This window comes from Hirundo rustica, chromosome 1 (genome assembly GCF_015227805.2).
Source record: "Hirundo rustica isolate bHirRus1 chromosome 1, bHirRus1.pri.v3, whole genome shotgun sequence".
Classification (NCBI taxonomy): domain Eukaryota; kingdom Metazoa; phylum Chordata; class Aves; order Passeriformes; family Hirundinidae; genus Hirundo; species Hirundo rustica.
Genome location: NC_053450.1, coordinates 16178886 through 16205985, shown reverse-complemented (window position 1 = coordinate 16205985; position 27100 = coordinate 16178886). Strand labels below are relative to the sequence as shown.

Below are 27100 nucleotides of genomic sequence, written 5' to 3'. Positions count from 1 at the left end.
GGATATGGTTCTTACATAGGATGTCCAAGTTGACTGTACTCCTATAAATGGACCTAGTTTAATGAAATAAATCTTGTCTAAGTGCTCTAACTACAATTTTATAATACAGGTATCACTTGGAAGCTTGCATTGACAAAAAAAAAAAAATTAAATTACCTGGCATCTGAACTGGTAAATGCTAATTTAAATTTATACACAGTTTTCCTAACCTATTAATCCAAATGAGTAAGCATTGTGCCCTCAATTTGAATTGCTTTAAAGTATATATATTGCTTTCTCTATGAAGTCCATTTATAGTTAAAATACTAAATATATATTTTAAAAAGGTTAAAAAAATTACTAAGGAGATATGGAGAATATGAGAGTACATTAAAAAGAGGTGCATTACCATGCTTTTCCATGCTCTAGATCTGCAAGACCATGGACAATGACTACACATACAAGCAAATGAAAGCAGCTGACCACGTACCCACACACCTTGGCAGAGGTGCACTCCATACTCGTCGTCCACCACCAAGACAAATAACCTCTGAAGCTCCTTCTAAACGATATCCAGATGAACAGGAGAATGTCAGAATATCTCCAACACCAAAATTAAATCCTATTCTGCTACCAAATTGTGGGATCCCAGGATCTTCACAAGGTTCAAGATTATATTCTGCAAACGAGAGCAAGTCAGCTTGTATGAGAAAACATTCTCTACTAGTCACATATGTAATCTTGCAGTCTATTAATTTCTGCATATTTCCACCTGAGTATCAATACAGGCATCAGATTTTAAAACAAAATTATTGTGTGAATGTTAAATTTCAACATAATTAGATTATGTTGAAAAGTAAGGCAAATTAATATATTTACAATGTTTTAAAGATACATGACACGACATAATTTATTATTCTTGTAAGAGCTATAAATAAGTCCAGTAAATAAATTAAAGGGAAAAAAAAAAAAAAAGAAAAAAGAAAAAAGCACAACAAAAACTAAATAGTTGATACTTTAGCTTATCTGGACTTTCAGTAACTGGAATTAGACTATTTCTCTTTCCTCCCCTCATTTGATAATGTGTCTTATAATTTACTGCCATCTTATTTATCATGTAACACAAATGTGTCCTTTGCCTCTGTAAAGGCACAGAGGTTTGCTTGCTTTGAAATTATTGTGCTTAGGAAAAAAAATAGGTTTTCAGTATATATATTCATCAAAATAATTTCCTTTTTTTTTTTTTTTTTTTTTTTTTTCCCTTTATATAACATACAGGAAAAAAATCAACTTTTCAGCATCTAAATATTGCAGGTATTTCCTTACCAGAGAAAGAAATATTAAATCCTTCATATGATATTGAAAAATCTGAAATAAACCGCAACTGAGCTCTGAAATTCCCATAGAGACCAGCATTGATTGGTGAAGGAAGCTCTGAGCCAGTCAGACGTGCCAATGGCTGTGTGAAACTGCCATTCTCTGTTATTAGTAAGTAGTCATGATGATCCTCCAGATGAAATGTGTAGAAGGTGAACTGCACACCTATTAGAAAAAGTAGAATTAGATTTACATATCACCCTATTAACATGCATGTAACTAAGCCAAGGTTAAAATTCATGCATTGCATTATGAATCATCATTTGGAAAATGAAGATAATCCAATTTATCTAAAAATTAGTATCTGTCCTAATTTTGGAATTAAAATATATTTGCAGCAGGTTTTATTTTGATACCATCTTTAACTTTTGCCTTTAGCTGCAAATATGGACATCTGATTTATAGAATTTAAAGTTACATGCTTCCATTTTTTGTAAAATCCAACGATGCACTACGAATAATCAAAACTACAAAGAGTTAATGGCAGAATAAAAAAGGTAAACCTTATTTCTTACAATCACCAATATACTTGAATAGCAGCAGTGAAAGGAAAGATTATAAAAAATCTGATATTAAATTCTGATGGCACATACAGTAGCAGTACCACTTCCTCCCAAAAAAGGGGAGGTCTCCTAATGAGGTGTGACATACGTCAACAGTACAATATTTTGCCAATCATCATATATAAATCACACAACTAGAAAGGAAGATATCTCCTGGAACACAATAGCAATAAAAAGACTTAAAGATCATGAAAGACAGTTAAATAACTTTTGCATTTTTAACTAAGAGTTAGAGCAGGATGTTTTGGTAGAATGCACAAAAAAACCCCAAGAAAAATAAATAGAAGAATTCATTCACTAGCTTAAGTGATTATGGATATCTCCAGTGTAATACCATTTTCAGTTTTATCATGTAAGTTATAAACCAGTGATTCAGTCTCTTCAAATGTATCTGATGATGTATTACTTAGGATGATCCGCGAATGTGATTGCAGATTTACATAGCAGATGAAGATTTGTGACATTTGGGTACACTCATGGCCAACAGATTTTTAATAGTAAGCAAAATTTAATCAAAAAGAAAATAAATAGTTGCTCTCCCTACAGGCCCAACACTGTACCACTCACCCTACCCCTACCACCACCAGCCCCAATTTTCTCAAACAGGGTAATAAAATCCAAGGTAGATATACTCTGCTTCACTCAGTTGTCTAAATATAGAAACATGGTGCCCCTTCAGGTGTTGTAGGCTACCTTTTCTAGGCCTCATGTGCAGCTTTAGGACCTCTCAGCACAATTGCCTGTTACTGTTTTTTTGGTTTTTTGCCCATTTGCTTTTTTTTTTGTTTGTTTGTTTTTGGGTTTTTTGGGGGGTTTTTTGGGGGGTTTTTTGTTTGTGTGTGTTTTGTGTGTGTGTGTGTGTGTGTGTGTGTGTGTGTGATAGGTTTTGTTTTGTTTTGGGGTTTTTTGATTTTTTTTTGTTGTTGTTGTTGGTTGGTTTTTTGCTTATTTTTGTTTTTGTTTTTGTTTTTTTTTCCTGAGGTTGTCTGAATAGCATTAAACATTTATGTCAATGCAACTCAATCACACCTAAGAAATACAGCTTGCATGGGAATCTGGAATGCATAGACACTTGGTTTATGAACCTGGTAAAGGGCTTTTCAGTACAAAGCAAAGATAGGAAATGAGAGAAGTAATGAATGGTATACACACATGCATACACTTTAATGAGCAGGGTTAAGTGGAGGTACTAACAAAGACCAGAATTCTTATGTTTCTGTCTGATGGTAAATTAAATGTACTATGGTAATCTTAAAGTGGTTAAATCTTAGCAATTGATGATAACGGGGGAAAGAATTTTATCTTGGGTCTCATGAAAATTAGAAATTTACTGTGGAGTACTTGAGGGAATTTGTGAGATTAAGTAAAACTGAAGATGAGATTTTTTTAAATGATAGTTGTAGACCTCAAAATTTTTGTGAGATGTTTTGGGCTAAAAGAAGATAAGAGAAGGGATCATACTAGTGAAAAAAGTGTGGGAAAAGAGAGAGGGTTAAGGCTCTCTAATCCCTGCCCCTAACCACTGCAGCCTGTCCTCTATTATTTTAAAACTCTACTCCCGACTAGTGTGCAAATGTGTCTTCTGTCGAGTGTGAGCACATAGGTGACCACTAGTGAACGTCAGAATGGACTATCTGGGCAGCAGGATGAAATCAGGGGACAACTGAAAAAAGGGTCATTGGTCACAGACCAGGCAGAACCTAGTAGGAGTAGGGTCTGGAGTGCAGCTCCTGGTTCAGGCTTTGTAAGGTTGAGAGAGCATGTGCATATGTGAGTGTCACTTCTAACAGATTCCTTTCCCCCTCAACCTGGATGGAGAAATAGAAATAGGATTTGGTTGCCTGTGGTGTTCATGTCTGTTTCAGTGTTGCTGGTGTTTCTATGTGGGCCAATAAGACACATGCCTCTTGTTAATCTGTGTGACCAGCCATATACATTGTCACCGTTGGAATACATGCTTAGTCTTGCCATCAGCTTCACATACAGATGGGAACAATCAGAGAAAAACCTTGGACCTTGGAGACCTCTATCTTTTACTTCCCTTTAAAGAGACTGGAGAACCATTCAGCTTCTTCAAGTAGATACCTCCTTCTCTTCTTAATACTCCACACACATTACATACTCCTTCTGGATCCAGAAAAACACATTCTTACTTAGTAGCGCTGATATAAAAATTACTGGATTATTATTTTATGATTATGGTAAAAATAAATAATCTAAAAGATTTATTCTGGCTTTTAAAAATTCTTAATTTACTAATTAGAAGACAAAACCCATCTATTTTTGATCATTTTTATTCTTCCAGCTTGTGTGAAAATAAATTGGCAAAAATCACACACAGAATTCTGGAACTGAGATTGGGCTGCATATCCTTTGAACTAATGTATATAAATTTAGCTTCAGAATTAATAAATTCTTAAATGTCTGGGTTTTTTCTAACTTAATTCATATAGCACACAGTTTTGATTTCACATGAAAAGAGCTCTTAAAAAAACCCATGTGATTATATATATATATATATATATATGTATATAAAAAATAAGACCAAAATTCAGCTCATATTTGTTGCATTTACTGCACTCCAAATTAATTTTGGCCCTTTTTATGCATGCGTGTATACTAAAACAACAAAAGCAGAAATGCGGAAGAAAATTTTATGGTAGTAACCCAAAATAATGAAATTCCTGTAAATCACAGTTGAGCTTCACTGAGTATTGTTCAAACATCAGACTCAAGGTTTAACTCAAGGGAAAGTTTCAATCAATTTTCCAGATTGCCATGACATTTCTTAGCAAAACCCCAAGGTATTTTACAGCAGTAGCTGTACAATTTGGTTTTCTTCAGAAAATATTCTAATCACATTAATATATGCTGTGTGACAGATTGTGTCTTCTCCGGGGAAGAATTTTAAAAGATTTGTTCAGGTAGATTCCTTCTCATTCTGCCTCACATGAGCCTTTCTTTACAAGCGGAATATTAAAAATCTGAAATGAAGATAGGATGACTACACTGTAAAATGTAGCTTCTCTATCTTACAATCCAGACTGTTGAGGGATGGGTTAATTAACTGATCTCATAACAGATCTTTTAAAACATACCAATGATACTCCACAAATTTCATTTCACCATATATTTAAATTGCATTCTAATCACAGATGAAATGCAATAATTATTGTCAATAGGTGTTTCCTTTTCACTTCATAATAGTAATTAATAGGAATATTAACTATATTTAAAATAAATGTTCAAGTCTCTAGGGGGGGTTGTTTGTTTGTTTGTTTGTTTGTTTGTTTGTTTGTTTTTAATGAAAGAAACCTATATCAAGTTGTAATGGACACTCAAGAATCATAATGCTGGTCCACAAGAACACAAATGAAAAATTAATTCTAAAACTTTAAATACACTTGAAGAGTAAAATTAAAACCACATATATTTATACTGCAATGTTGTTGTTTAAAACAGTATATGTAAACACAGAAACTGTTTTTCCTAGCAATTCCACATATACATACATAGAATATATATCATAACTAAATCTATGCATTTAATTACCTGTTATTATGTAACTGCAGTATGAAGTTGCAACATAAAGATGCGTGTATAAGGAAGTACCTCACAGCACTCTGGCCCTACAAGTTATATACTTTTTCTTGGCAGTCTGACACAAAACTACAAAACTTTGTAGGAAAAAAAAAAAAAAAAAAAAAAAAAAAAAAAAAAAAAAAAGTCCAAAGTAAAAATAATCTCACTAGTTAGTAGCCAGTAGAAGATATTCCTTGAGTTTCTGAAATTGAAATTTCACTAGCCATGAAATAGAGCAGAAAATTAGATATCCAGAACAAAGTTTATTTCTCTCTCTCATTAAAGTAACCCATTTATGTGTATGGGATTATTTTTTTCTAAATGGAAACTATGTAAATCTTAGTCACTCCGTCTCCCCATAGATGTTTCATCTGGGGACTATATTAACCCGCTGGACATTATATGACAAACAGGTGTCTTCAGAGGATAGTTCATTTCATCTGTTTTAGATACCTTTTCAGGGTGCAATGACTCATATACTGAAGATATATGCGTTTTTCCATTAAATACAGAAGTGTCCTAATTGACTAGCTCACTGTGACACAGAACTTAACTGTTAGAAATTTAAATTAAGTAAGCCTGTGACTTATTATCATAAAAGGACAGCTATCTTCCTCATGCAGTACAACAGGAAGAGCTTAAGGAATTAATAGCCTTTTGCCAACATGTACAAATTATGAGGATTTCGCACACTATTTCCTACTCAGAGCAAATACCCACTCTACAATTATTTCCAGCAACTCTTTGAGCAGCGTGAATCAAAATGTCCAAGTCAAACTGTGACATTGCATTCATAATTAATGTTTTTCCTTAATAACATTTCCATATAATCATATAAAACTTATGGAATCATAGGTCATTTAGGCTGGAAAAGACCTCTAAGATCATTGAGTCCAATCACTAATCCAGCACTGCCGAGTCCATGACTAAACTATGTCCTTAAGTGCCACATTGACATGTTTTTTTAAATAGCTCCAAGGATGACACTTCCCTGGGCAGCCTGTTTCAATGACTGATAACTCCCTCCATGAAGAAATTTTCTCCAAATGTCCAATCTTTGGACATGCTTCAGCACCTTGTATTGAAGGGCCCAGAACTGGACACAGAACCACCAGTGATGAGTACAGAGATAGAGTCACTGCCCTGGTCCTGCTGGCCGCTCTATTTCTGATACACGCCAGGATGCCATTGGCCCTCTTGGCCACCTGGGCTCACTGCTGGATCATGTTCAGCCCCTGTAACCCAGCGCCTTCAGGTCTTTCCACTGAGCAGCCTTCCAGCTACTCTGCCCCAAGACTGTAACATTGCATGACATTGAATCAAACAAGAATGGGAGTCTATAAATATGTGTGCATATATATCAGTGTATATCTGCTTTTAAATATCCACATTTCTACTATTATGTCTTCCCCTGTATATTTTATTTCTGCAAATTTTTTTCTCTGGAGTCTCATTACATATGGTGGGTTTTCTCAACAGCCAAACATAAAATGCTCTAACATCAAGATTTTCAGGTTTATTTCTCCCAACTTTTAAGTACTTCTCTAGCTGATGTTTTAAGAATCAAGATAAATCACAAAAAAAGCTACTTCATTTTCTGAAAAATAAAATTTAAAAAAAAAAAAATCCAAACTGGCCAAAACTTCCCAAAACTTCCCAGGTACTTTTCTTCATAATCCCATTTTTAATTTAAGAGAAACTAAAGTGTCAATAAAATGTTTTTCAAGAATCCTGAAAAATGTGGCTTAATCTGACCTAATTTTTACTGTCGAATTTGCATCATTTTCTGTCATGTATTACTCCATGAAACTAAACTCTTATCCATCTCTGCAACTTGCCTTCAATTCTCAGATTATAAAATGTCCTGCTATCCAATGACTTCTTAGACAGAGTGCAAGATAAATGACTACAGGTCTAAGAGTTTCTTTACATTATTAGTCTTTCTTACCCAGAAGAAAAAAAATACAGTCCTTTATATTCCCACAGCTCTAAAAGCCATGTATCACACCCGGAGGTAACATAGTCAAATGTAGCATGTGACGTAATATCAGTAAGTTCAGGAGGCTTTTTCACTATGGATATTTAGAATCAAATTACACTGACATAAAGGCATCACTTGGTAATAAGAGAGACTACGGAACAGCTGGAGCAATAATTTTGAGAGATACACTTTGCCTTTAATGCTTTAAGGAGTTTTAAATGGGACAACTAGTCAGAATGATTTAACATCTAGATGAGCAACTATCACACTATTTGTACAAAATAGAAAAAGGGGATCACAGATCAGCACAGTTCTCTGTATCTGAAGTCTTATTTTTATGTTATCAATAACTTTTTCTTAGAGGAATACATCAACATACTTGTCACATTTTTCATGCCCTCACTGAGAATATTGATGAAATTCAGAATTGAACTTGCCTTCTTTCTTCTCCCTTTCATTTCCTTTTCTGTATTCTTTCCAGTGTTACAATATAATTCTCCTTTTTGTGTTCTTACCAGCTTACTCTCTTTGTATTCAATTTCTCTTATGACATCTATCTCTGTCTCCTTCCCCTAACATTAAATCTTATACCTCTCTAGCTCTTTCTTCCTGCACAAGAGTACTGTGCAGTTGCTCCCATATTTAATATAAAATACCAACAAAACCTAGAAGTATGGTCCATCTCATCTGGTCCTAAAACCTTTCATTTGAAAGCAACTAGAACACATTATTTCTAGGAAGCTTGGCTACCTGGAAATACTAGCTTCCATTTGTGCCCTAAGCCTTATTTAACCTCTCAGAGAATAGTCCAAATCAGTATTACATCTTTTTCCTGAACTCTACTTTCAAGAAATAACCACCTCTTCCTTAAAAGCCTTATGTCCTTCAGCTTCTGTGATTGGTCATTATATAATTTTTTCTTACTGACTTTTCATTCTGTGGGAATGAATAAGGGAATAAGAGCCTAGTTCACTTCTGGAATTCTAGGAGTTACTACAAGAAAATTAAACAAACCCAAATATCGGTAATGCAAATCCAAGTGCTTTGGTGCTAACCTAGGTCATCTTCTAGAGCAGAGAATACTGGACTTATATATTAAAAAAAGGAAAAAAAAAGTATTTATTTACCTTTTCCATGGGTTACATCCACAGTCCATGTGCAATTCAGCGAATTTGGATATAGATCAGGATAACCTGGGGATAAAATTGTTCCACTAGGTCCTCTAACATCTCCACCACATAAAGCTAGAAACAAAGAAAATAATAACAATAACAATAAAAATAATAATGTAGAAAACATACAGAAGAGAAAATTAGAGAATACCAACCTAAAAAATTCTACCTTTAAAGTTACTTTAATTACTCAAATGATTTAGCAATTTCAAATATTATTACAGGCCATTTTTACACAATAGATAAAGAAATGTAATCAATTATTAATTAACTTAATCAAGTTCCATTAACTGTTTTTTCAGGTTTTCTGGAGACTGTGAAAATCTCTAAGTTCAGCAGAGAGATAAAGGCAGATGATACAGAGCCAAACAAAATCACTCAAGCAGAAGCTAAGGTTGGAGAGTTAAAATGATGGATCTTGGCTATTGAAGAATCATTTACTTAAAATATTTGTGCAGGGAAGATTGACATGGTTTCGTGAATACAATTATAATTATTTGCTATGTGATTATGTCTATGATGTTAGTACTAATGACAGGTTCCAATATAAGAATAAGCATATCTATAGTTTCATTAGGAACTTTACAAAAGTAATTGGTAATTGAGCAATACAAAAATTAAATCATTAAACACCAGCAAAAATGTACAGCTCAATGGTTTTCTTTTCCAGGATTTTCTGAAATACAATATTAATCAAGTAATTTTTAGTAAGGAAGAGTCTTGCATTTTAGAATTATCATATATCAATAACAGTTATTAAAATTCAGTACCAAGTTATTACATCAGAGTTGTCTGAATATAAAAGGGCATACATTATAACACAAATGAGTCATTCTAATTTTTTTTTTTTCCTTAAGGTTAAAAGCATTTATTCCTTTTATTTTCCTAAGCCTAATTATATGCATTACCAAAATTATTTTGCAGAAATATTTTAGAATAAAAACAGTGACCTACTGTCACCAGATACAGGTCAAATAATTCAGACCATTCTAGTAAAGTTGACTGCAGCTCTCCATAAGAGCAGTCCTTCCAAAGCAATTAACACAAATTCATCTCTTATCTTTAGGAGATATTAAAGGTCTTCAAAGGCACTTCTGGAGAGATGTAGATGGCAGCTACATGTAACGCCTGTCGATACAAATATCAAACCCTCTTCATGTTCCACATGCGGTCCCTCACCCATTTCTTGCTCATGCCTGTGCTTCCCACCCTGCTGCCACAGCAATGAGGGTGAGGGAAGGAGCCTGTCAAAGGCTGGAGGAGCAATGCCTCTTGCTAAGAGGTGCTGCCCCACCTGCGCTAGCTGGTTTAACCTGCTCTTACCTCTCCTGTAACATCAGTAGCAACTCCTAAGGCACCACTCGTATGACTCATAAAGGGGAGAGAAGTTTGGCCTTTCAGCTCAAACATTTACATGCTTCAGGAGAAAGGTGCTGTGAGTAATTTGCTGCATCGTGCCATTTCTTCTGCTATGTCTTGATATTTATGCTGCTTATGGCAATTTCTGCTATACATTGATGGAGTAAACGATGGAAGTTATATATACCCATTATGCCTTTGCTATTAATGTTATATATTTGAGAATTAATATATGGACATGTCATAATTTTCTGCTTGTAGATGTAAATTCATAACTGATTTGAGGAAACAGCAGACAGGGAATCAAGCGAATACCCAAAATGTACCTTCAATCTCACTCTGTACCTAAGCAAACATTTGTGTCAATGACCAATGAAATACCAGCATTTTCTAGACATTTCAGAAGCACTGTGGAAAGTTTTCATAAAGATCAATTATTTTTCATAATGATGTTATGGCACTGCATACCACCAGTGTGTTCAGAGCACTAAAAGAAGTATACATTTAATAACACTTTTTTTTATAAATCAGAAATGGAATTTCATCCTATACCCTAGGATGAAGACTGCCTTATCTTGCCTGGCTAAAATTTGTTTGATTATTCTAACTATATTTCTGTTTTAAACATGCTCACTTATCTGGATAGCCTCATGATTGCTTTCCGTGTGCTATTTCTCCTGCCAACTTTCTAGCCTTTGTTGGCCTAGTTGCAAGATGGAAATTTGCAAATCCAGTACCACAGGCTGAAATAAGACATTCTAGGACCACATTTACCCAATCTCTCCATTGTTGCCACAGGCAAATAACCTCCTTCCATATTAATTTTCTTCCTTACTTCTCTAAAGAGACAGTGAAGGCAAATACTGCTACCTTATTATCTGATCTTGCTATCTTTAGACATTAGTAAAATACAGCCAGGACTGTGACAGCATGTTATTGGAGAAACTATCCACTTCATCCATTAAATAAAAAAATACAGTCAGATTTTATAATCATGGGATATAGACCAAACAAATAATATATTTTATAGGGGGTGTTTGGAAAACCTTTCAGGAATGCAAATAGTGACAATACATCTATGGCATGCCATGCCATCAGGCCTTCAGTGTAACTCTATGAAGGCTAGCAGATGGCAGAAAAAGCCATCAAGGGAGCAGCCTTTTAGAAAATAAAGCCAAGCTGATAAATCTGAAAGAGTAGATGTGCAACTGACCCTGATAAGATGGCTAGCAGCCCAAGCATGTAATATCACTTCTAGTATCTGATTGTTTTTCAGAGTGGAAAGGAAAACAGGAGCACATAAAAATAAGAACAGGGAAGGATGAACATATATATTTCCAAATTCTACCTTGCTTTCACTTTATCTGATTATACAGAGATGGAAGCTAAGAAAGAGTAAAAGTAGAACAAATATTTAAGGAAATAACTGAAGCACTACTTTTGTTTTTGAATGTGAAAAATGGATTAACACAGTAATTAAAAAATTATTTTTATGCAATCAGAGAAGTTGTATCAAGACATGCCTGCATTACTGTTTTCCAAATAGAATCAAAATAAAAAGAAAATTTAAAAAAATACAAAACAACAATGAAAATAAAAGATCAAAAAGTAAAGAGAACAAAATATAAAATTGACTGTACGAAATACAGATGGGTACTTGGAAATATACACTGTGGTGATCAGAGATGATGTAACAATTTAAGAAGCAAGGTTTGGATAACTATGAATGAAGAGTCCAATTTAATAGTGGAGTTTGGTTCCAATGTTCAGCTGAAATAAATTCGTACAGTACTGTGCTGATTACTTACCCTTTCTTTTGTTGCAACCCCATTCATTTTGCACAGTAACATGATCAATCACAAAAAAGTGACAGCAAGAAAGCCTAGCTTAGGAAATGGTCCAATATATATTTTGAAAATAATTTTTGGCCCAAACAATTTCAGAACCTTTAGTGAGGCTACTCATGTCTCAGTGGGAGATACGCAGGCCATGATTGTCCCTAAAATACATGAATAACTGTAATAAAAACACTTGACTTTTGTCATTCATTGCAAAGTTCCACTTCAGACCATATTTCAATATTTCATGCTACTGTAAAACTGTTATAGGAAATCAATCCTGCAATACTAGAAATAGATTTATATTTCCAGCCTAAATTTATTCATAGCGTATTTTTACCCATTTGATCTTCTGCTAAACTGTCATTATGTTCTATTCCCTCTTGGGGTCTCACTTGGGAAAGCTAGCAAACTGCATAAGAATCTATGATTTTGGATCAGTGATGAGACAAGGGTTTTTTATCTACTTCAATAAGATATGTTTTCCATCTCTATGACCCCTGCATTAACACTTGCAAGTAGTTAGCTGTCTTGTCATAGCAGCTATGCTACAGAAACATATTTCTAGGACACTTCACATTAGATTATGACATTGTTTGTTCATATTTGTTTGCTTGTTTGTTGTTTTTTCCATTCTGCTTTCACATGCCCTCTGTTCTGGTTTTAACATGTTTATATTTTACTGTAGAAGTCAGTATGTATATTCTTTTCCTGCACAGGGTCAGCTGGTATAGCTAGCTTAACACTTATTCACAGAAAACACTCTTAAATTTTGCTTTTTATACCATGCAGGAGAACTCAACAACCACTAATTATGTTTGCTGTCACTTGAGGTCTACAAATACAATTTACTATCTATTTGAAATGAATTTGTTTTGGCGTGACACAAGTCACTCTCCGAGTTATGAAGAGAATAGTGATATGAAATGTGAAGAAATCTGGATATGAAACGGGGTCCCTGTCAGAGACTGAGATATTATAGTTTATGACTTAAAAATTTTCATATAGGCCTTTTAAAACCGTATTACAAAATCTGCATAGAAGATCACCCTGAACAGGCCTCTGAGAGGTCCTACACTGCTCCCTGAGGAAGATAAGATGGGGACATTCACGAACCATAAGCCCAATACCTTCGGTGTGGAGAGCACAGCCCCAGGGCTGTCGCTGCCAGGCTCACACAGACCCCCACTCAAAGGGTGAGGGGGGAGAGGCTCTGGGGGTGGGTTGGAAAACCTCTGCTCAGAGGCAGCGAGCGCCCATCCTCTGACGTGCAGAGGAGCCCAGCTGAGGGTCCTTCACCCCGGGAAAATCTTCTCCACAGCAGAGGGGTGGCACGGCCCATCAAAGGGCCCCCAAAGGCGTCCCCAGACCCTGCACCAGAGCAGCAGAGATGATGCGACAGACCCTCGGCGTACAAGGGACAGCGTCAATCTGGCCCCCTGCAAGGGAGGCACCTGGGCATTCCCACCTGTCCAAAGCATATATTAATCCATGGAATTCCATACTCTTTAGCATGGCACAGAGTGTGGCAGTGGCAGAGGGGGGACACACAGCAGCAAGAAGAGCAGATGGAGGGGAGCAACGAGACATCACCGGGACCCTGGGATGGGTGATGTGCTTCCACATAACCTCTGTCACCCTCTCCCGGTCCCGACCTCCCGAGCACACTTCTTTCTGTATCTCATTTTTTCTGGCAACAACATCTAACCCTGTTTGGTTTTAATCTCATATTTTGGTATATTTTGAACCTTCTAAGTTCCTTCCAGTTTATAAATAGAGACTCAGCTTTCTTCTTTGTTCCACTGGGTTTAAGTCAGATCGTAACTGTTCCCATATCCAAAAGGGACAGAAAATATGAAGAAAATGTCTGAGTTATTTGGTAAATCAAGACAAATTATATATATATATATATATATATATATATATATATTTCAACATACTTCAACATAGAATGTTCACTAGTAAATCCCTTAAAAAAATCCCGAAAATATTTTGTTTTTTTAGCCTGATTTGCGATGGTGATATCTGTGATATTAGCAATTTTCACATTTTCAAGTGGTATCAACTATCTTATGTAAAGATTTTTCAAGAGACTAGCCACATACTACCAACCACAACTCAGACACTAACATACAATAATGTATCTCAGTTTTCTCAGGAACGATAAAATACTCTTAAGAAGAAGAAAAGCTTTCAGGAAAAAACCTCCAATTTTTTCCATAAGTTCAGTTTGTTGTAAGTACACATAATTGAAAACTATTTGGTTTTCAGAGATAATGGGAAAAGAAAACTCACAAATATAATTGATTAGCAATAAAAATTAGCTTTAGATTTCAAGCATCATCAAAGAAGATCAATAACATATGCTAGTTTAGAAAGAACTGCAGAGGAAAAAAAATAGAAAAATCTATTTATATGGAAATATGTTTGTGTTTATATGTCTAAATACAAATATATGTGTGCACAAACACACAGAAGCCTCATTACATTCATTGTTTAATTGACTCTAACTTCCAACTAAAAATGTAATTCTGAGATGATTTTCATTTATTGTGCAATTGGATAATAAAAGTGGCATATAAAATAGACTAAAATTATTGGAACAGTGAATTAGAGTTCTAATTGTATATACTGTGCTTCACAGACCAAGAAACTTCAGCATTTGTCTTCCAGAATTATAGAAAATGTAAAGTATCTTAAAATGGGATGTAGTTCAGTATGGGTAAATAAATAAGGATATGGATATCAAATTAACATGCTCAGCTTCAAGAAAGAAACCTTGGACTTGAGCTATGTTACACAAGAGACTAATTTAATGCAAACTAGTTTTGCTTAGATTACTCACAATATAAACTTGCATTTTCACCTTCTCATTTAAATCTGAAATAGATGAGACATGCTCTCCATTTCCAGTTCTGGCCTCTACTACACTGAGTATTTGAAGCAGGTTTTTTAACAGCTGTGTTTTAATGGAATTATTATTTTTATTTTAGAGATGTCAACAGAAAGGACGTAACAGCTCTGCATTATTCCCTGAATACGTTCCTCATGTACTGCATAAGTCATATTTGCTAATTCATTTGGACATCTAGGGGTTTCTAATATAAACATTAAAGGTTTTTCATCTTGCTTGAATTATTTTCACTCTATTTATTAATTTTCTTAAGTAAATGAAGATTGGGGGAATGACAATATTTATTTTTAATTCAAATAATGAATAAGAATTATCTATTAGCATTTAATTTCATGTTATGATGAAGGGAATAAAGAGTTCTTTACACTATTAAGTAAATATCTAACTTTTACATTCATTTGCCTGTAATTTTTGATGGGATTACTACAATAATTTATATACTGCATAGAACAGGGTTCCTCACATATATTCAAAGCTTAAAAGCAAAATTCTCTTACAGTATTCATATAAAAAGGACATTATAAAATATAATTTGGTCTTTTTAGTTAGGCACTGAGCGGTGACTACCATTAAGAAATTCAGGGCTTTCCAGGTACATAGGTAAAAAGTGAATCATATGTAGACAGTAGATGGGAATGGTATAGATGCAGTGCAAGCAGTGTTTTCTCAGCAAAGCTCATAACTCTCTATTTTAGCTCTTTTTTTGTTATGTTTATCTGTGCAACATCAAACACATCATGGAAAATTTAGATTACATTCCTTCAAGGTATAGCATTTCAGTCAACACCATGCTCTGCTTTGAGGAAGAACTTGCTTTAAGAAGTCTAAAATTTTCCTCTGGTAGTCACTTTCTCCAAACCACCCATTCATGAGTTTCTGTGACTTATCTGCACAATTACCATGGTCTGTCTCCATATCACTATAAGATGTAACTATAAAAAGAAAAGATGCAATTATCAAAAAGAATAATCAAAAAAGAACTTGTCTCCTCAGAAACCATCAGAGTAACCTTCTGAATGCACAGCAATACTGACTCATGTGTTTATTAGTGGTACAACTGATACAAACCCATACTTGTAGTTTACGCAAAGAACAGACCATTTAGCAAATGCCCTTTTTTTCCTGGGGTGCAAGGACTCTGGATTGTTTTAAAAAGCATGCCACCAGAGAAGAAATTCAGCAATGAAATTAAAATTACATCAACAGTAAACTGATTAAATTTAGTAGAATAAATGTACTCAATCCTAACTTTACAACATATTTATTGAATGGACAATTGCCATTTAGAAATGTGCTCTGGAGATAAAAAAGCCCCTCATTTACCTAATGAATTGCATACTAGTTCAGCATCTTTAGGAAGAAATTGATCACAATATGTAAGTTTATTTCACAACAAAGCCCAGTATTCATAGCGAGTGTGCGTATGCTGTTTGTTTTACATGGTTATTATTTAGTGCCTATCACCATTAGAAAACACGTTCTAGTTTTGTGGTCTATTCAGAAAAATATACTCCCCTTGACTGCAAACTGTGGTAACCTTGCAATTCTTCATTTCAAGACCCTGACAGAGATGTAGAATCTTTTAGAAAATAGGTTTGCAGAACTACAGAGAGCCATTTTCAGCAATGTGATTATTCACATCCCTTTCTACCATCACAGATTTTGACTATTATCATATACTGACACCTTCAACCTCCTGAAATATAAAAACCCAAAGCATTTCTTAACTAAACAATCTGAAGGCTAATAAATTCCCTACCATTTTCTAAAGAAAATAATGCAGTGGGAATGAATAGCCTTCCATATGGCAAATCACACATGATTGAGTGAGCTTCTCCACCAGTCTTCATTCAGATTTTTCTTTCAAAAAAGTGTCCTGAGATGCTAAGAACTATATTAGAAAAATACAGTATCATGTACATTCTGTAGCTCATAAAAGCTACAGAGGAGCTACAGAGGAGACTTTCTCTAGTTAAATACTACCCTAGAATTAAAAGGTTATATTATTCCCGAAAACATTTTTAACATCAAAAACATGTACTATGCTCCAAGGGGGGGAAACTGTTTTAAGAAGTAAGCATCTCAAACAATGTAACTGAATGAACATTGCAATCTACTTTTTTAATAGTACGTGCAATTGATATGATGCCAACTGGGAAAGCATTAAAATTAACAATTCAGATTACAAGAAATGACTGAAAATGTTAGATAATTTTTCAGATTTAATGATATGGTGGAGATGTGTTACTCAATCCCACTTTTGTCTGGTTTAACAATCACCACATATAATGTGGTCCTAATACATTTCCACAACGATTGAAGGGTGCCAAGTTCTGTTAACAAGCTAGAAACAAAGTAATCATCATGAAACAGGTGTAAATGAAGGTTTTGAGTCAGGTGCAAATAAACTTCATGTTTTTCACATCAGCAATCCATGCCCAAAGATGGATACCCAAACACAAATATTTTTAAGTTGTAATAAGTACTTTACAACCAGATATACACAAACTCTGCAATCAGTTAGCTCACAGTTACATAAATTCAGATAGACATACACTCACTAATATGCAGGTTTAAATAACTATATATCATTCTCTGCTTTTATGATCGTATCTCTCATCACAGAGATAGATGACATTTATTTCCTCTATCTATTCTTCTTTCCTAAAAATATAGGTTTTACATGCTCTGGCATTTAACTCATTTTGACTAATAATATTGGCAAAACTTGTATATTTTAAATCTGTTCATCCTTACCATCACAAGTTGGGAGTGGGTGACTCCACCAGTGATTTTTTTCACATAGTAAAGGCTCCTCATGACTCAGCTTATAACCTGGATCACAACTAAATGAGACAGTGGAACCTATAGAGAAGTCATGTCCATAACGACGTCCATGCACTGGTATGCCAGGATCCAAGCAAGAGTAAGTATTAACAGTTACACCTAGATTTAAAATAAATAAATAAACAAAAAAATAAATAACATATCAATTTTTAAAAAATTAAGAAATTGGTTGTGATGGTTGTGAGGTGAGGGCTTCGTTATGGCACATTACAGTGAATTATCTTAACTATCTTTCCACTATTCTTCTCCATGTTACGATTAAAAGATACTATGGATCACAGTTTAAATCCCGCCACTGTTGCAGAGAAAAATAAGAAAAATATGCTGTAATTTACAGGATATTTGGTTTGATCCTGTCTCGGTAACATCAAAAAATTTTGAACCTGATGCTGATATTAAAATGCTTTGATGATCACACAAAATTCTGATTTTCAGCCTTTATTTTTTCCTGATCAAAATTTGTTATCATAGCTGAAATTTTATTTTTTTATATTTATATTTTAAATATCTACATAGATCAATAGTATACATAAATCACACTCATATCTAGTGTTATTTGATACATGAGACATTGAGAAGATAAAGAGTAACAAAAAAGAGTAGAGAGAAGTTGACTTGATAAAGGGAATTTCAGTGTGTGCTAAAAAATTAAATCTTTTAGATTAATTTCCAGTGAGATGTTAATATATAAAGCTCATATAAAGACATAAATTATAAAACAGTAATGAAAAACAACCAACCCTCTACAAATAATACTGAAGTTAATAAATTATTAGAAGTATTCAGTGCAAGATTTTTTAATGGATGTTACTCCTTTTATTTCTACACAGAAGTCATGAGAAAGTCCTTTCTTACAAAGAAATTCATTGTGGAGAGATATAATTAGCTTAAAAGTTAAGAAAATGTAAAAGATCTTGCTTTTCAATACAATGTTTTAAGGGAGAAGAAAGGATGAATAGAAGACCACTGGTTCCTTATTATTTTTTTTCCCAAAAAGGAAAACAGTATTGGATTGCACTGAATAATACAAGATGAGAAACCAGTAAGAATTAAGCTAAAACAAAATGAATACTAACTTCTGTGTGTAAGCAGGGGCTATTAAACAGAAAATTGTTTATTTTCTGTACAAATGGTAAATATATATATTTTCCTTGCTCTCTGATAGTATAAATTCAACTTTTATTCTCCCCTAGTGTAGAGAACTCTTGAGTGTGGATCTGTTTTACAAAAAATAGGATTTTATAATGAAATTCAAAAATTTATTTATAAAGAAATTTCAGGTTTCTTTTCCAATTTTAATTGAAACTGTTTATTACTTGTAATAAGTGCAGATTTCCTGGTTTTGCTGTTCATATACCCAAAGCATAATTTCTACCATTTAGCATTATTTAGTCTTTCTACTAATTTAGTGGTCTTGGTTGGCAATCTTAATCTAGTTTTCCTGATGTGTTAAGATAGCCTACCTTCAAACTTCAGAATGGATGAAAAACTAACTAAATCATCACTTGTTCGTAATGTAAAAGATGGTACACCTGGAAGTTTGTGGGTGAATGTTAAGACAGGTAACAATTTTGGTATAATAAGAGATTTTTTTTTCTTTCAATAAACAGCCTGAATTTAACATTTACTAGAGTTCAAATCAATCCAAATTTTATCTGGCAATATTAACCCCATGCATATTAGTTTTAGTGTCCTTATAGTGTCCAGGAATAGTGAAAATTGCAAAAAATAATGTTAACAATTAAGATCATCTGGAAATTTTTTGGTGGTAATTCCAACAAGTAGAAGTACAAACGACGTGTCTATGACCTTTACTAAGTAAATGAGATAGTGATTATGGTAAAAATAAACAGAAATTATTGCAGCAGAAGTTATATTTAGAAAGACAAAATGTAAATTGAATTATAGTATTTCAACATAGGAATTTTAATAATTCATAAAGTATGAAATCTTACAGATACCTTCTGCAGCATAGTTTATATGACTATAATAAGGACAAAAGAGTATTTCTATGTCAGAAAAAAAAGGCATTTAAGGACCCTGAAAATCCATAATCAACCAATTCCATTTCTTGATTTTCATGTCATTATGTAAACTTCCCCCCCACCTTCACTTAGAGCTGCAGATACATCAATCAGAACAGTTGTTTTCAGTCATTTTCATAGATTTTCATAATCTTCCTGATCTCATGCGGTTTTACACCCACAAAAATGCATTGTATAAAGTATAAGAATATTAAGACAAAAAAGCAGCCTCCAGAAGAAAGGTATTTGCTTCTCACTGTCATCTTTTTATTCTTAAAGCACAGAGCAGTGCAATGACATTAAATATAAATAAAAGTAGCGGTCATCCCTTTTGTGGTTTAACATCACTAAATCTTTCACAGATTGGGAAATAACAGGAATTTACCCAAGATGACACCTGTACATGACTGGGGTAAGCATTGAAGGGGAGGGGAAATCAAATAATACAACACAGAAATACTTACTTTCATAGTGAATTTTGAATCCATTGTTGGAACGACTGTTATCAGTTGTAAAGAGAAGATACATGAAATTGCTACTACTAAATAGAAACTGTGGGACTTGTGTACCATTGTAAGAACCCAGAAGTGGAGATAACAGGTTTGGTCCATCATGGACTTCCAAAACATCATAATTGAGCTCAGTCTGAAATCTGGAATTGTGGAAACACACAGAGGCACAAATTAAAGACAGTTAAAACAAATTCAATAAACCCATGTTTTTAAACTATGCACCTTTTCTGACAATATTTTTTCTCCACATATCTATTTTTCAATATTAATGAAATAATATTAATTATCCAATCTATATTATACAATAATAAAATTTCAGGTTATTTCCTTAGAAGGATGAGAAAAAAATTTAAGCTCCTTGGGCTAGTTTGTATGGCAGGAAACAAAAGCTAAAACCAGTTTGTCAATAAAGATTAATATTACTTGCTTATGCTATTTCATGACAATATTGTTTTTCTTTTTAAAATAATTAATTAAATTATATGGAGGGTATGTTGCTGCATTTGGCAAAAATATCATCAAGGTACTTTGTATCATCAAAGGCTAATACTCTTGAGTTCCTACCTTACAATCCTCTATAAGCAGGGATAGAATTACTTGAAACTTGGCTGCAGTGGCTTTCTGCTAGCTGAGACTCAGTCCAGAGTAGTGACAGAAGTTATTTGAAAAAAACCCCACAACTAAAAATCCTTTTTAGAAAGCACTAAAAACCAAAATGCCTGTTTAAATACAACATGCATGCTCTCCCTGGCAAGAAAAAGCTGAGTGTGATAGTGCTGCTAGAGATCTCCTTGCTTGTCTTGTTTTAGATGGTATCAGCAATTCCAAACACCTGTTTGGTATTTTGACAGTGGTTTATCTCTTACTTGCTATGACAGACTTTAGATCAATCATACTGCTTTATAACAGACTCTGATGGATTACTGAAAAAGCTTTTCAGAATTAAACCCCAACGATTAACAGCAGGATCATATAAGAACCCTTAGATAGTCTTAATTCTCGCTCTGATTTACTTAGACACCTAATTCCGCTTTGTGAATCCATTCAAAGAACTGCATGAGTAAAGCCAATATACTGAGGTACTTGGTATTTCAGTATGTATGTCCCATAGGTCTGAGCTTATAGATCTAAAGGAGTCTGGCAAAAGATAAGACAAATTAAACCTACAATACATGATTTTTTTTTCTTTCATTGATGTTCTGCTCCCAGTAAATAACGTATAAAAGAGCACAGAACTAAAGTAATAGGGAGTTACAGTAACGAAATGGGATAATCCTAGAAGCAGGAAAACTGAAAATTTTGTGGTTTGTTAGTTCCCACAGTAACTCCTGACATGCTGCTGAAAAGATACTAGGCAATAACTTGTTCTTTCCAATACTTTTGGGGTTTTTTTTTGGTTTTGTTTTTATTTGTTTGTTTCTTTGTTTGTTTCCCAGCAATCCATACAGCACAGGAGAAATATTGGAAACAGATCATTAGTCTTGCTCAGCTTTCTTAACTCCTATAAAAAAGCATATTTGAGACAGAAGGTATAAAAAGCCATGGATCTTATAAATGTAATGCAACTACCAGGCCACTCAAGTCAAGTTGAAATTAAATTTAATGTCCAAAGAGATAAGGGAAATGTTTTCAAAACTACTTAGACTATATATACCACCACAAACAGCAGAAAAAGATGAAGATTAAAAAAATTAATAATCACCCATGAAAGAAAATATAAGAATCATTTTTAAGTGAGGTGAAGAGAAACAATTTTAAAGTGGGGATTATGTTCAATGCTTTTGCTTGGTCATTTGACTCAAAAACTAGCCAATTTAAATTTAATTTATAAATTTCATGCTTGTATCAGTTTTTTCTTCAATATCTTTTCTGTTGATTCTCGACATATCTGGTATATTTGCATACTTTTTTTCCTTCTGGTGTGAAAAAATAGTAGGGGCTTTTAGGATACTGAGCAAGAAACACCCTGTGGTCATGTAAGACCCTTCCAATGTTCCTTCCTACTCAATTGTTATCACTATTGTTAAATTAACCTGGCTGTCTCATTGCTATGTGACATCTAATCTTATGGAGGACTCACAAGCAGACAGAAGTGAAAGAAGTTTTAACACAGGAGATGCCACATACTCTTTTTTTTTTAGGAGTCCTTATTTGAGTAGGTAACAGAGCCTGAATATTTATAACACGCATTTTTGTTTCTAAGAGACACCCTTATCAACTGAATGCAGTGTCAGGATTTCCTGCTGCATGGTATATGCTCAATAGACAAACGTGACTTGTGCTCCAAACAGTAGTTTGCTATCAGCTTCTCTCACATTTAAATACTCATAATTAGGCTTCATGATAAACACTTAATTACAATCAAGAATGGCACTGCCACTTCTCGCTTCTGTCATTTCAATTGAGCCTAAAAAGATACTGATATATAAAAAAATATCAACAGATTATCTACCTCAGCTATGTTTGTAGAACAGGAATGAACTTTGTAAAAAATACATAATTTAAAAAATGAACAATCATATAACTATATATGAAAATATTTTTTTTCATGCCAAAAGCAAAAAAGTTAATAGTTATTTTTATTTGCTTTGTCTGTAGATCTCCTTCTTTTCTCATGTCTGTCTCCTTGGCACAGGAACACTTTAACATACAGTCATGGAATGCAGTACCTTGCTCCTATCCAATGTTGTAAGATAGAAGATATAAGAAGATAAAAGGGAAACTAATCTGCAAGTGGGAAACTTAGAAAATCCAAAAATTATTTAAAAGTTATAGACATGGACTATAAATATTTTTCCCTGATCATGAAATTCAAAATCTTTCAAACAATAACACACACTGAGGAAGTTTTGGTATTTGAACCAATAAAGGCCAGAAAAAGTATGTCTGTTTATCAGGACAAAGTTGAAAGGCAAAGAACTGGGCAAAATATGAGGGATTTTTAATGGTATAGGAAATTCATTTGGCTATAGTTTTAAAACTGTGTATTTCAACAAAATTATCCTTTTCTCTTGAGAAAGTGCAGCTGAAAATTTTCAACCACAAGCAGGAGAACAAGGATAGCCATGAGTCTTTAAAAAGCTAATATATAAATTACTCAGAGGGCAAATTTAAAATATGTGACCAAATAATAAAGTCTAAGTAAAGGGCATAACAGTAGTTTACAAAATGCTTTCTTTCATTACACTATAAAGTTTTATTTCATCATTTGATTTATAGAATAAGGGTTTTTTTGCATCCAGACATGTAACTATATCTAAGTGAATCTGTGTGAACATACAGAGCTATTTTTTAATACAGAGATACATAAGGGTACACATTGATCTGCGAGTAGGGCCTCTCTGGATTGCTGCATCTGAGCAATATGCATAACAAAGTGACAAGGGTGTCAAAAATGAGCAGCAATGGAAAAAAACAACAAACCTGTCATAGAGAGGATAGAAGCTTTCTCTGTGACCCAAAGGGACCACACCTTGTTCTTTTTGATCTTACTTACAAGAGTAGTAGAGGTTGTGCAAATTTATGACAAAGCACTAATATATTAAAAACCAAAGAATGTATGCAAGAGAGTGTCAGATATAGTAAAACTCGTGCACAAAGAAAGAAAATGCAGCTGGCATTGTATTTTGCAAATACAAAGGCAAATGCGTTTTACTTTGAAATGACTGTCCACATCAAATATGAATTTATTTAAAATAAATTGCTGAATTAAAAATCAACTAGTAGAACTTGTAATTTTCTTTTCAAAAGCTTAACAGAAGTTTCAGCAGGAGGGAGTAATTAAATGTTTTACTGTATTCTAATTATATACTGGTGATTCTGGAAAACTAGCTTTCATGTGATGGTAAGGATAGAAAATAACTGACGTGTACATATTACCTGTCCTTTGATTGTTTATATTGTCCCAAGAACACTATTATAGTGGAAAGTATAGTACTAAAAAAAAGGTTTTAAAAATCTTATCACAATGACAAATTTTGCAAAGAGAATATGAATTTCATCTTTTGCTAAAAACAACTTTTGAACTGTATTAAAATGAAGAAATACCTTCTTTTAAGTAAAGTGTGAGCAGGCCTATTCAAAACATGCTGCATAAGTATCAGCTGAAAATTACTTGTATGATATTTGTACACTATAATTCTGATCATCAGTGGCACTTTTTTACTGGATTGTCATCTAATTTTTTTTAATGTTTACAATTGAAAATCATCTAAAACATGAGAAGAATAGCATTCTTTGTTGCATTATTTTGTCTTTTTTTCTGATAAAGAGTTCAAATTTAAATGCCAACATTTTGCTACCATGAGAAAGGCGAGGTGCTCAGCACATTTCAATCCTTTGAATAAGGAAGGGACCTCAGTAACAGATATCAGTCTAGGAAAAAGCAGAATGCTGCAGTAATTTGGGGACACTGGAACTCCATCCTGAGAGTCTTTTCACAGCAATAGCTCAGCTGATATAAATATTCAGAGTGGGGAAAATTATGACTGCATTTAATTTAGTTTTCACAGTGATTCAGATTTTCAGAGATGAAGATTATGTGATTTTGAGAGAAAAAAGAACTTAGCAATTGTAATTCATCATAGCAATATAGTTACAAGCAAATGAAACATGCTAATGTTTAAAAACAGACAACATTTTTTACTGGGTTAGACAGGCTTAAATACAGGCAAGAGGGAGACATTTCAAAAGGTTTTCAGCACATCAAAGTAGAAATTACACAAGATAATATCTGTACTCTGAAGGAGTTTCCAAAACTCCTACATGATAATACAGTAGCTTGATTTTAGAGATAATACAAATTAATTTTATTATAAAGCTAATAACTTCTGCTTATTTGTAAAAAATAGAAAACATTAAATAAGAAAAATATTAGCCAAGACCTTTCAAATGTAATTTTGATAGAGTGTCCAGGTTCAGCTTCTATCACCCACTCACAATTCAAGGAATCTTTATAATACCCTGGCCAGCCTGGAGAGAGGATTACTCCACTTGGAGATGAAAAATGCCCACCACATGGAGCTAAAAATTAAACAAAGAGAAAGGTAAATAATACAGATTTATGAGATGAAATTCATATTTAGAACTTCCAATATAGGACAATTCAAATAAACAAATACTGAAAACCCAGTTGCAGGAAGATGCAATCACTGCAAAGCTTACAGGCTCTGTGGTGTTCAGAATTAGATGAAGATAACTGAATTAAGACCTTAAAATTATGAAACAAACTGTTCAATAATTCTGAAAAAGGTGGGTTTTTGCTACTGTATTCTTATGTGTATAATACATTTTCTGCATTAAGGAACATAAACAAAGCATAATCTCTACAAAATATAATTATTTTTGCTTTTAATTGTGGGCAGGTATACTTGAAAAACTTGCTAAAATTTCAGCTGAATTTAAAGCTAGAAATTGGTGGACTGTTATTTTAACTTTGACATTACTGAATCCACTGTCATTCAACATACATTTTGCTTAGCATGTTGGCAGTTCAAATTCCTCTTTCATGAAAAAGACATACTTACCATTGTTACATGATTAGTTGATATGTTTTATTTGGAAAATAGATATAAATATTGCAATATATACTTCTGCAAGCAGTGTTCATGTAGAGGGGAAAGATCACCTGCCTCAGCCTGCTCAACATCCCAGGATACGTGCCTTATCCATCCCAGGATGCCACTAATCTTTGCATCAAGGGCACATTTAACTTGGTGTCCACCAGGACACTCAGGGTCTGTTCCATTTAGACAGAGAGCAGAATCATATTACTTTGCAGGAAGAGAAGGCTGCACCACAGAGTTTCATAACATCATGGTTCAAGGGGCTTTTATACATATAAGGCTACTCCAGAAAAAGCAACGAAACAAAAGCTATGTCACAGTGTCACAGCAAACTTACTGTGCATATTACTGTATATCACAAAGTTGGAAGGGTCTTATTATACTGTTGACAAACTAGTGTCTCTACTAAAAATAGTGTACAATATACAACATTTTCTGACAAAAACATGACTATTTATTACATTTCTGTTTGTGGTTATTTCATCTAGCAAAGCCTGCAAAACTTTTTGGTTGCTCATTTGACAAAATAGAACAGTACATATCACTGTCTATATTATTCTGAACTTCTCCATTAAAAAAAAAAAAAGATTAATTTTGCTCTCTTTGGCACAACTACAAGTTGAAGACCATGAATTATTACACATTTGTCTGATCTTCATTTTTCTCAGGAGAGTACCAAGGCCCTATAATAAAATGATGAATTGGTGTAAATAGGTTTGTTTTGGTTTTTTGTTTTTTGTTTAAGGACATAATGTTCCATCTTTCCCTACTGTGTTGGGAAAAGAAAGGGTTTCTAGAAGTTATAGAGTTCAGAATTAAGTATGTTGCAAACACTTCTAAATATGCTGATGTATACTTCTTTATTTAATCACTGATGGATTTAAAGTGAGCATTTCTCACCTTTTATCTTAGAATCTCTTTTTCATACTACCTTCAGTAAAGAGTACCAGTCAAGCAATAAGTTATTTAAACACATATTTACCTCTGAAGGTTAAATCTAGAAAATTCATAATACCTATATTTTATTGCATATAAGCACTTTAAAATATTCATAATACATATGGAGTCTATATAATACAAAATATATTGACAAGAATAGGAACCAGAAGTGCTTTTTCTGAGCAAGTACACTCCATAGCTACAATACAGTATTACTAGACTTGTACAAAGTTCCATATTCACACCAAATTTTCATGACAGAAATTGCTTTTAGAATAAAAAAGCTCCAAACCTCTCTTACAGAATTAAAAATAATGCACACTGTAAGATTGCCTAAATTTGGAATAGTTTCTCATTTTTATTTAGGAGTGCTTTGCTGCCAGTGTTCCTTAAAGAAAATATTTCTTGTCTGTCCTCTGATTATGGCTCTTTGCAGATAAATATTTAAT

At 33.6% G+C, this 27100-nt stretch overlaps 1 protein-coding gene across 3 annotated transcripts in view; it reads right to left on the bottom strand.

The window, feature by feature from the left end:
• Positions 1–27100, bottom strand: part of CSMD3 (CUB and Sushi multiple domains 3) — a 612124-nt gene that overhangs the window by 218719 nt on the left and 366305 nt on the right. For all 3 annotated transcript variants that reach the window (XM_040070587.2, XM_040070596.2, XM_040070605.2), the window contains 6 exons: positions 25032–25170; positions 20101–20288; positions 17523–17711; positions 8610–8726; positions 1306–1521; positions 470–658 (listed from right to left, as the gene is read on the bottom strand). In XM_040070587.2, the coding sequence (XP_039926521.1) occupies positions 470–658; positions 1306–1521; positions 8610–8726; positions 17523–17711; positions 20101–20288; positions 25032–25170 (1038 nt within the window). The remainder of the gene's footprint in view (positions 1–469; positions 659–1305; positions 1522–8609; positions 8727–17522; positions 17712–20100; positions 20289–25031; positions 25171–27100) is intronic.